General features: G+C 42.1%; 1 protein-coding gene across 1 annotated transcript; it reads left to right on the top strand.

The window, feature by feature from the left end:
- The first annotated feature begins 2,177 nt into the window (after positions 1-2,177).
- Positions 2,178-11,470, top strand: LOC127942351 (alpha-2-macroglobulin). The gene is made up of 34 exons (XM_052538041.1): positions 2,178-2,436; positions 4,136-4,319; positions 4,390-4,546; positions 4,669-4,721; positions 4,867-4,887; positions 4,998-5,160; positions 5,240-5,324; positions 5,392-5,497; positions 5,580-5,697; positions 5,784-5,893; positions 5,969-6,139; positions 6,212-6,439; positions 6,517-6,729; positions 6,804-6,953; positions 7,157-7,294; positions 7,380-7,458; positions 7,658-7,829; positions 7,916-8,141; positions 8,218-8,341; positions 8,411-8,532; positions 8,610-8,661; positions 8,752-8,835; positions 8,918-9,094; positions 9,227-9,302; positions 9,386-9,542; positions 9,621-9,695; positions 9,793-9,955; positions 10,050-10,234; positions 10,305-10,523; positions 10,597-10,712; positions 10,822-10,903; positions 11,026-11,109; positions 11,185-11,290; positions 11,375-11,470. The coding sequence occupies exons 1-34, from the start codon at positions 2,294-2,296 to the stop codon at positions 11,413-11,415; spliced, it is 4,380 nt and encodes a 1,459-aa protein (XP_052394001.1). The 5' UTR covers positions 2,178-2,293; the 3' UTR covers positions 11,416-11,470.
- The last annotated feature ends 215 nt before the right edge of the window (positions 11,471-11,685 follow it).

The following is an 11,685-nucleotide window of genomic DNA, read 5'->3' as shown; positions in this document are numbered from 1 at the left end:
AACATGCCTCCATGGAAGTGACGCCATCGGCCCGAGACGCAGCTGAGCTCACTGATCCAGGTCCTGTCATGATGAGCAGAGACTTTCGAGTGGATAGTTTATTTTTATTCAGAAGCATTAAAACATTAATGTTTTCGTTTTATTTACTTTATTAACAAATACATGTATTAGCAGCGTTTGCTCAAGTTAAAGAAGTTGTTATGAACATCTGCTGTTTCTCTCGATGTGCACACTTGCATTATGTGTATTATTGGGATCGCAAATCATTTGAGTCAGTTCGGGAGTTCGTAGCGGGATCGCGAATCATTTGAGTCAGTTCGGGAGTTCGGAGCGGGATCGCGAATCGTTTGAGTCAATTTGGGGATCGCGAATCAGTTGAATCAGTTCGGGAGTTCGTAGCGGCATCGCGAATCATTTGAGTCAATTTGGAGATCGCGAATCATTTGAGTCAGTTCGGGAGTTCGTATCGGGATCGCGAATCATTTGAGTCAGTTCGGGAGTTCGTAGCGGGATCGCGAATCACTTGAGTCAGTTTGGGGATCGCAAATCATTTGAAACAGTTCGGGAGTTCGTAGCGGGATCGCGAATCATTTGAGTCATCTGACTCCAGTTTGGGAGTTGGAGCGGGATCGCGAATCATTTGAGTCAGTTTGGGAATCGCAAATCATTTGAATCAGCTCGGGAGTTCGTAGCGGTTCGTAGCGGGATCGCGAATCATTTGAGTCAGTTTGGGGATCGCAAATCATTTGAATCAGTTCGGGAGTTTGGAGCGGTGGGTGTGTGTGTCCTAAAGACTGTGCTGCGCAACCGTTAACTGTTAGATGTTCAAAATGTAACGTTAAATCAGACACAATTTAAAACCGAAAAATAAATATACTACTAAGATTAAAAGTTACAGATACCTGAAGCTCTTATCTTGGCGTTCAAGTGTTTTGGCTTGGGGGGGGGGGGGGTGGGGGTCTTTACTTCCTTTTTGAAGAAGAAGAAGATGAATTTTGCATATCCATTTTAATTTTCAAATAAATTGATCTAGTAAAATGCTACACGCCAACAAACCGTCTGCCTCAAAAAGATCTCATTTCATTGGCTGGATCGTACAGAGGCTCATCGATGGTTGGCCAGTTTACATGTCAGTCATAAGCACTAGAATCAGTGGGCGGTTTTCGTCGGGTGTGAATGACAACGCGAAACTTACTTGGGTAAATTTACAGACACTGTGGACGTGAGAATCGAGAGATATTTATTTATTTGTATTTATTTAAATTCTAATATAAATTACTTTATTGGGCATGAAAACTCATTGATGGCATGGTGGTAACAAAACCATTCGGGGCTTTACTGAAAACATTCGGGGCTCCAGCCCCCTTAGCCCACCCCTAACGCCGCCCCTGCCCCTTACCCAACCCCACCCCTAAACCTAACGTCACTATTACATCAACCAATCAGGTATCATGGTGTAAAAACACCTTGATCTTGTAACTCCCATTACTTTCCTTCAGAGACCTCTACTTGATAAATAAGTGCATTTGGTTTTTAAAATTCTTAATATGTTTATTAAATGTATATATACATGGCGAAAAAGTAACCCAGATATTTGTACATTAAAAAGTAATGTGTTTAGTTACTTGAAAAAAGTTGTCTTCCCAACACTTGGACACGGACCAGGTTTAATGTAGATTTTGACAAGCCTACTGCTTGCTGTGAAACGTGGTTAAACGGCCAAATTTGCAAACCAGGATTTTTTTTTTTTTTAAATAAATAATTAATATTAGCTATATGATTCATATTATTGAATTGCGCAGCTGCATGAAGCATAATAGTTGACTGTTGAAAAATTCCAGGTGCAGTTCACTCCCAGTCTCAACCATCGACCAGAAGTCAATTTTGATTATATGATAACTTTTTGACAGCATTTCATCTAAGAGCGAAAACAAATTCTAGCGCAAGAGCACAGTTTTAAGCAAGATGTGCCTCTCGGGATAGGTGTAGAAACTATTCTTCTTCTTCTTTCTTCTTCTTCTTTGTTATGGCTGTTAAAAATAACTTTTAGAATCTGGTATTTGGCGTGAGATTGTAATGTGCGGAGTGAGTGCGAGCTTGATTAATTACCGGAGCTCTATCTCCGCCCTAAAGGCGCTTCAATTGCCTGAAATCAGCCTGTTCCAATTATTATTATTAGGCTAAGAGCATTAAGATAAAACCAGTAACAGTGCAGCCAACTGAACGACTGTTGAGTTGAACAGAAGAGGTTTTCTGTTTAGTATTTCGGTTTAGATTTGGATGATCGCTCTTCATGGTTGTGATGGATTTTAGGAAAGGACTCGTTTTAGTCCTACTTTTCTTTGCCGTTGATGCACGGAGAATGAGGGTGATCCCTGCTGTTCAAAGACCGAGAACAGAGCCGCCGTCGGAGGTTGTAGAACAGAAATCAGGGCCGTAAGTAGACTATGAAACTGCTTTGAAGTGAACAGAGGCATCGCTATGTCTAATATAGACCCGCTATGCTGTTTGAGTTCCAGAGACATCGATGTGTCAAAATACATGGGATAATGCTTCCTAATATACACGGACAGATGGATGGATTTAACTTGCATTGCCTGAAAAAAAATTGTTGAAAAACAAGTGATTTGAAGAAAAGACAAGTATAACCTTGATTTAAATATGCAGGGTTCTGTTTTTTTCCCTAATTGTAAAATAATTTACACTGCAATTACAAATTGAATAATGTTGATTTGTTTTAAATATTTAAAAACCGCAATATAGAAATAAGTGACGGAAAATACAGTGACGCATTTTAAATGAGAAACCCAAATTAACAGTAGGTAGCAGCAAGCCACTTAAGTCATTTAAGTTTTTTTTTTTTTTTTTTTTTTTTTTTTTTTACATTTACTTTTAGAATGACTCTTTAATTCAGGAAAGAAGTCATCGACTCTCCTGATTTGTTCATAAAGGCAAATTCATTCAGTAAGGAAACATCTGTGTTGCTGCAGAAACGCTCCACATGGGTTTTGTGTGGAGCCATCTGCTTTGCAGAAATGGAGCAAAGACAGACAATCTTGTCTCTATTTTTAAATCCTTTAATATTTATTTCTTGTTCATCGAACTGCTGCCCTGACACAAAGTCAGGCCATGCTGGCCGAATGGTTCATATGATCACTCGAAATCTTCAAGTTTATTTGTATAGCGCTTTGTTTACAATACAAAGCAACTTTACAGAAAATTGTTTCTACAATAATAAATAGCTTATAAGTGGTGACTGTCAGTTTGTGCGCATATGACAGGATTTTTCAGAAAAATTAATACAAGACTCCGTCAGCCAGACAATGAACATTATTAACCGCAATTATTATGATGCAGTCACACTTGTAGCAATATTTGTTAAATATGCTTGTTGTAGGAAGATCCAACATTAAGTCTTTGTTGCTTCACATTGACCATGCTCTAGCAAATAACCTAATTAAAAAAAGACAATCTGTATTCGTTATACACTAGTTGTAGACACCTAAAGCAGCTGATGCAACTTCTTCTAAATCTCTGGTTGGCCAGTTACATGTCAGTCAGAAATGCCAGCCTGGGTGGTCAGGTTTTTGTTGGGAGTGATTGGGTGAATGATAATGTAGGTGGAGACTGTTGAATGTGCATGGAGTAAGTCTGTGGTACTAATGTAGATTATTTTAATGTGCATAAACTATGATCCATACAGGGAATAGTAAAAACCTGTAGCACCTAGCTCTGCCACTGGCTCTAAATGTATAAAACAAACTGCTTAGTCAGACTGGGAACTTTACCCCACCTGTGGGAGCATACGTTACCTATTGGGCAAAATGCCCTACTGGTACAAGTTTAAATTGAAGTATGAAATGTCCAGAGTTTTCGTAACCATTCTGGAAAACATTTAAATAAAAAAAATAAAAAATTCCCCCACTCCACCTTATATCTTTGGAGCCTATTAAACGAGAGTAACTCTTACCATTTTAAGATAATTTGTGGTGAATTCTTATGCTTTGGGTCTTATTCCTTATTGTTGGCATATTTCTGAACGCGCTCTTATGTTCTTGACTCTCTTAAATATGGCAGCCACTTCCTGTGACCGTTCAATCATGTTCTGACCTTTGAACCTGAAATGTTTTCACAGGTTATTCATAGTGATGTTTCCTGGAGTGATTGAGTCTGGTTCTGAAGCCAAATTGTGTGCAAGTCTTCTGAAACCCCAAGAGAAACTCACAATGACCATTTCTCTGCTGGATGAGAAAAATGTGGTAACTCAACTTGTGCAGCAGAGCTCTCGGATAGCATTTCACCGATGCTTTAGTTTCCAGGTCTGTCATCAGGAGACGCTGACTTCTCATCTGGTTTGTTGTACATATTTAAATGGGGATTTCTCTACAGGCTCCTAAAGTAGATGGAGAATCTGTGCAGAAGCTTCAGGTGGAAGTTAATGGGGGTGGCTTCAAAGTGAAGGAAGAGAGCAAAGTCATGTTCAAAAGTTACCAGCCTTTGACTTTCATTCAAACAGACAAACCCATCTACAATCCAGGACAGACGGGTGAGCTACAAATGGCCCTTGAATGCATATCAGCTGTAAAAAGCCCATTACACTAAAAGTTCTGATGGCTTCAAGTGTGTTACGTAAAGAATGGGAGCATTTATTCTGGTCTCATTTTGCAGTTAACTTCAGAGTTGTCACAATGGATACCAAATTTGTGCCTCTTGATCAAATGGTAAGGCCTGAGCTCTCTTATTGAGTGACCTGAACAAGAGCAAGTTTAATGCAATATTTTTTTCTATTGATGCCGCTACATAAGCTTTGTTTAAAATGCCTTATTACTTTTTTTTTTTTTTTTTTTTTTTTTTTGTATCCTACAGTATAGTTTGGTGGTAGTAGAGGTGAGAACAAATCTTCGAATATAGCAGTTTTTTTTTTTTTTTTTTTCTTAAAATGCTTGGTTCGCACGGTTTATTTTTTATATTTTTTTGTGCTGTTAACCGTTTTCTAGGACAACTCTAAAAACCGGATTGGGCAGTGGACAAATGTTACCTCAGGGTGGATATTGGGGCTTTCTCACCAGTTAAACCCAGAAGCTCAGGTTGGGATGTACACACTGAAAGCTTTTATTGGTGAGAGAATGACCTCACAGGTTTTTGAGGTGAAAAAATATGGTAAGTCATTGTGTACACTATGCAACTGTTCAACGATGGATCTGAGGTCTTAATGTAAAGTGTCTCGTTTCTGGTTTAGTCTTGCCCAAGTTTGATGTGACCATAAATGCACCACCGATGTACAGCATTGCAGATGTGGGACTGACCGTTGAGGCTTGTGCCAAGTGAGTGACTTATGTTCTTGTCTAGTGACTTGTTGGTTTTTGATCTTGTTTCTTGTGCTGTTTCCAGATACACGTATGGGCAGCCTGTACCTGGTCAAGCGTTGGTGCAAGTGTGTCGTGATCCATATGTTGTGTCTAAGTTGACCCGTCAGTGCCTGAATAAAACCACTAAGGTGTGACTCCTGCCTTGCAGCAGAGGACTATTCTTGTGCTTTTTGCTTGACCTGAATGTGACCATATTTGCTCTGCTACCAGATGGACGACACTGGCTGTGCCTCCCTTACTATCAGTACGTCAGAGTTTTTCAAGCCAAAATCTGAGCATTTACAAGATTTATTTTCTGTTATTGTGAATGTCACTGAGGAGGGAACAGGTGAGAACACTTGCCACTGGTTAAAATAAGTCTGAGGAAGTTGACTTGTTTGTTTGGTGCACTATTGTTCCTCTGTCTTTCCTCAGATGTAGTGATCTCAAAAGCCACAACTGTGGCCATTACATTTGAAGTCGGCAAGGTCAAATTTTTGGACCTCCCAGATTACTATGAACCTGGAGAAGTGATTAGTGGAAAGGCAAGTAAAAGATCATCCCTCATTGCAGAAGGCTTCACATTGGTTCCCTTTCTGAAATTCAGTCTTTCCCAGCAGATCTCAGTGTGTCACTTCAATGGGACTCCAATCGCGAACAAAGCGGTGTATCTGCTGGATGGTAACAGCTGGCCCAAGAAACTGCTGCTGAATCTGACCACAAACCAGAAAGGAGTGGCCAAGTTCTCCTTAAACACTGTTAAGCTTGCTAAAGCCGCTCTGAATCTGGTGGTAAGATTTGTTTTTTAAATGTAAAAATCAATCAAGACTTTTGCGTGAACCTAAATTAATTTTGTTCTCCAGGCAAGTGCAACTCCAGCCATTGTTTATAGTTTCAAGTCAGCATACTTCGCTACAGATACTAGAGCTGTTCAGCTTCTCCAGCTTGGTTCTTCCAGCAACCCAACGATTAGTGAACTGAGTATAGTAAAGCTTGAGCAACCACTTAAGTGTGACGCTGTGGTTCCCATAACCGTGAAGTATGCATTTGTTGGAGAATCTGGTGGCTACAGTGTTGACATCATCTATATGGTGAGTGGACAAGTTTTATTTATTTTTCCCAAATTCAGTAGTCTGTCCATCACTTATGCACTGGTTTCTTCTATCAGGTCTTATCCAGAGGAGTGATTGTTCTCCATGGATTTAAAAAGATCACCTCAAGGGCTTCTGATACGGTCACAAGTGGCACAGTGTCGTTCCAGCTGTCTGTCAGTGTCGATATGGCTCCAGTAGTGCAGATTCTGGCCTTCTGTGTTCTGCCCAGTGAGAATGTGGTTGCTGCTAGTGCAGCGTTTGACACCGAAATGTGTTTCCAAAACCAGGTATGATGAGTACTAGCATCTTTCACTTCATGGAAGCAGTGGTGTATCCTAAGTGTATTGGCTTCTTGTTCCAGGTGTCTCTGCAGTTTTCTCCCCCTACAGCTGTTCCTGGTGAAGAAAACTCTTTGACTGTGTCTGCTCAAGCAGGATCCCTGTGTGGCCTCAGTGCTGTTGATCAGAGTGTTCGGATCATGGAGCCAGGAAGACGTCTGAGTCCTAAAATGGTATACGTGTGTGGTGTTTTTTTTTTTTTTTTGTTGGGGGTGGGGGGTTGGTTATCTTTAAATGTAAGAATTTGATTTATGCTGACTGGATCTGTTAGACTAACCTACGATACTACATGATGTGATTTGTCATTTATAGCAGTTTTAGTAAACGATAAATTTCATGTCCATGCACTGTATTAAACATTGTTTCGTGGTCCCAGGTGTTTGACTTGCTCCCGATGCAGTCAGTTTACCCATACAGTGTGGAGGATGAACCAGAGTGTATAGGTTTTCAACCCCGTATACGTTTTCGACCCAGTCAATCTATTGTTATAAGTCAAGCCTACACCACCTTCAAGGTAGAAGACAACTCTTAACTATGTAGTTTACTGAATACTACACTCGCGCATATGTCTTTCATGATTTGACTTGTTACTCTGACAGAGCGTGGGAATAAAGATCACAACCAACATTGCTGCATTAGCCCTTCGGTGCCAAGAATATCAATACGGCTTCCCTGAAGGTAGATCTATACAGATGGGCTGTTCTTTCCTTAAGTGATTTCTTGACTTCTGGGAGGTTATTCCTTGATCTTTGTGGATTTAGTAAATTTTTGTTTTTATCTAATGAATTCAAAAAAGGTGGGTGGTTTAAGTCCTTCATAGCTACAGAACTAAAGGGCACACAGAAAACAAGAACTTCTGCTTAATTGCTCTTTTTAGCCATCGGAAGGTTTTATGGAGTGGCTCAGGGTCGGGCTTTTGCTCCGGCTCAGGCTCCGGCTCCGGCTGCTATCCCTCTGCAAGCAGAAACTGCTGGAGCCCAGCGCTCTTTTGAAGTGACTGTCAGGACTTACTTTCCAGAAACCTGGATCTGGCAGCTTGCTCAAGTGGAGTTAGTGAATATTATTCCATCTAAAGCCACTGACCAACAGTTCTTACTACTACCATTCCCTTTATTCTTCTCCTGCTGTCTTTCAGTGAAACTGGATCCACACGAGTACCCCTCAAGGTTCCTGACACCATCACCACATGGGAGACGGAGGCATTCTGTGTGTCCTCCAAAGGCTTTGGCTTGGCTCCTCCTGTTCAGCTGACGGTCTTCCAGCCCTTCTTCCTGGAGCTCTCCCTGCCTTACTCCATCATCCGTGGAGAGTCTTTCGAGCTGAAGGCCACGGTCTTCAACTACCTGTCCAAGTGCATCATGGTCTGGGTTTTATTTATATAATGGATCTGTATAGAAGGTCTTGTGCTTTCACTCCACATGGTGTTTGTTTTCCCAGGTTAAAGTGACTCCAGCTTCTTCCTTGGCCTTTACTCTTAAACCACTTAATGAGCCATACTCATCCTGTCTCTGTGCCAATGGGAGAAAGACCTTTAAATGGGTGTTCACGGCTTCTGTACTCGGTCAGTATTGGACTCTGTCTCCCTGAGTTTCTGTATGAGGTGTTGCTCACTTCCTGTCTGCTATTGCAGGACCTGTTAATGTGACCGTCAGTGCTTCAGCTGAACAATCCCAGACTCTATGTGGCAGTGAGGTTGTGACTGTGCCAACAAGGGGACGCATTGATGAAGTCACTCAAAGTCTACTTATTCTGGTAAGTCTTTACCAGGTTTCTGGAGTTTGATCATGGAGCTCATGTTGCTTTACTGGTGTTTTATTGCTTTTTTATAGCCTGAAGGAGTTGAAAGGACAAACTCCCAGAGTTGGTTACTCTGTCCAAAGGGTGGGTTTTGCACTTTATTTCCAAATGCATACTTGTACAGCAAACATTTAGCCTGACACTCAAAGCTATTCCATTGTGTTCGGTCTGCAGGAAACACCCTTTCTGAAGATGTGCTTCTGACATTTCCAGCAGATGTGGTTCAGGGATCAGCCAGATGTTCGGTTTCAGTCCTTGGTAAAGCATTTTAACTGCGCCGAAACTGACATGTGAAGTTTGGCAGAATTTTCTGATGTAGGTTTTGTTTTCTCTCTTGAAGGGGACATAATGGGTCGTGCCCTGAAGAATCTGGACCAGTTATTAAAGCTGCCATATGGCTGTGGAGAACAGAATATGATTGTTCTTGCTCCTAATATTTACATCCTGCTTTACCTGGAAACCACAGGGCAACTCACAGAAGCCATTCGACAGACTGCCACGGGCTACCTTCACAGTGGTATAGATGATCAGATCCACCTTTAAACTGTTGTAGACTTGATTACAAGGAGGTTTAGTCCTGCTCTTCCCATTGACTTGTATCAGACCATCACCCTTGCTGACCAATTTCCATGTGGTTTGACTTGAGCAGGATACCAAGGACAACTGAACTACAGGCACAGTGATGGTTCATACAGCACATTTGGTAACGATGAATCGAACACATGGTGCGTTGTGATGTTCTAGTCTTGTGTATAATGTGGCACCAGTGGTTTGTAAGTTCTGTTTGTCACAACTTCTCCATGGCCAGGCTGACCACCTTTGTCCTGAGATCTTTTGGTCTGGCGAGGCAGTTTATTTTCATTGATCCACATGTACTGCAGAGTGCAAAGGATTGGTTGATCGGCAAGCAGGGTTCAGATGGCTGCTTCATACAGCAGGGAACTCTGTACCACAATGAAATGAAGGTGTGTTCTGTTTCTTAAAATACTGTAACCAATAGATGTGAGGTCTGAGACTGAACTCTGTATACTGGTGTATTGTAGGGTGGGGTTGGTGACCGCGTAACGATGACCGCCTACATTACAGCATCACTGCTTGAACTAAGTGTCCCCATCACGGTAAAAACCTGCAATTAGCTCATACAACTACTGGAGAGATTACCTTTTTTTGGGGGGGTGTTGTATGAAGCGTTTTTATTTTTCCCTCTCTCTTCAGGATCCGGTCATCACCAATGCTCGATCTTGCTTGAGGCCCGTCGTTGGGAACCTGGGAAACACTTACGCCACTGCTCTGCTTGCCTACACCTTCAGTCTGGCTGGAGAGACCAGCACTCGAGCACAGCTTTTAACTGCCTTGAACAACGTTGCTATTTCTGAAGGTGAGGTTCACCTAGTCTCGTGGTGGTGGTGGTTGTTGTTGTGGTTTTCAAGTTCTTTGGCATCAACTTTCTGTCCTCACTCTCTCGTCCTAAGGCAACAAGCTCCACTGGTCTCAGACGTCATCTGGTGACACTCTGGCGGTGGAGATCAGCTCTTATGTGCTGCTAGCGGTTCTCTCTGTACAGCCTCTCACGACCACTGATCTGGGGTATGCTAACCGCATTGTCAACTGGCTTGTGGCCCAGCAGAACCCTTATGGAGGCTTTTCCTCCACCCAGGTGAGACCGCACACCAAACAGGAGCACAAATGATGTCTGAGGGGAGTTTTAATCTGGTGTTTATTTTTAGGACACTGTGGTGGCTCTTCATGCTCTGTCTCTGTTCGCCGCTGAAGTGTTCAGCCTGGAGGGCTCCAGCACGGTTACTGTACAGCCGTCTGTGGCAGGAGAGGTGTATAAATTTGATGTGAATCAGGACAACAGGCTGCTGTATCAGGAGAAGCCACTAAAGAACATTCCTGGCAGATATAGTGTTGAAGTGAAGGGCTCCAATTGCGTGTCTGTGCAGGTCTGCATCTTCACTTTGGGTTCAGATTCTCTTCTGCCCATCTTAATCCAGTTCCTCTGCGTTCATACTGTAGGTTGCATGTTTCTACAACATCCCAACTCCTATTCTAGTTGCCAGAACACTGAGTGTTGAAGTGAAGGTGACTGGAGACTGCCAAGGAGCCAATATCATGGTGAACATAACTGTGAAGTAAGAACCGCTTTGTGTCATAAAAATAGTTCTAGTTTGGATCTTAAACTTGGAAGCTGTTTTATTGCTACCATTGACTTAACCCCATTTATCCTCCACCTTCATTCAGATACAATGGCCCAAAAGCTAGCACTAACATGGTTATAGTGGACATTAAGCTCCTGTCAGGCTTTACTGCTGATACAACACTGGTTCGTATGTGTTCTAAGACAATTTGGAAATTTCTAAGATGCTTAAAGCTGCTACAGTTGTATTATCAAAGTGTGTGTGTGTGTGTGTGTAACCGCCCCCCCCCCCCCCCCTCCAAATACAGCTAGGACCTCTGCCCGACTTGTTTGACCCGATAGTGGAGCGGGTTGATTCTGGCGAGGACCATGTCCTAGTGTATCTGAAAGAGGTGAGACCGTGTACACTGGGTATATTCTCTAGATGCTGTATTATGTTCTGTGTGTTCCTCTGTTCTGTCTTGCAGATTTCCAAAGGTGTCCCTATGACTTACAGTCTGCTGCTGAAACCGATTCTTGTAGTGAAAAATCTCAAGCCAGCTGTCATCCGTGTTTATGACTACTATCAGCCAAGTATGCTTTCATCCTGATAATGCTTTGCCCTGGCTGAATTCTTGGTTGAACACAAACCAACACTTTTTCTGTTCCCTTTTTCAGGTGATTCATTTGAGACTACCTACATGTCTCCTTGTCCTTGATCTGTTTCCGTGCTGGTTACGGAATCCATGAAATAAAACCGCTTTTATTCCATCAGTCCTTGTTACCTCTTGTTCCTTATCTATGACAAACAAATGTTAAGCAGGAAGTTCCAAACCCTTGATAAGAGTCTCTATTTGTAACTACTTGACTTACTCAAGGTGCCTGGGATCTCATTTATAAACTCTGTAGATTTCATCCTAAAAGTGTACGTAGGCACAAGAGCTAGATTTTGCGTGTGCACCAGAACCTGCCAAAAATCCCTTTTATAA

Source organism: Carassius gibelio, chromosome A3 (assembly GCF_023724105.1).
Source record: "Carassius gibelio isolate Cgi1373 ecotype wild population from Czech Republic chromosome A3, carGib1.2-hapl.c, whole genome shotgun sequence".
Classification (NCBI taxonomy): domain Eukaryota; kingdom Metazoa; phylum Chordata; class Actinopteri; order Cypriniformes; family Cyprinidae; genus Carassius; species Carassius gibelio.
Note: the sequence above shows the minus strand (reverse complement) of the source record. Positions and strands in the feature narration are given on the sequence as shown.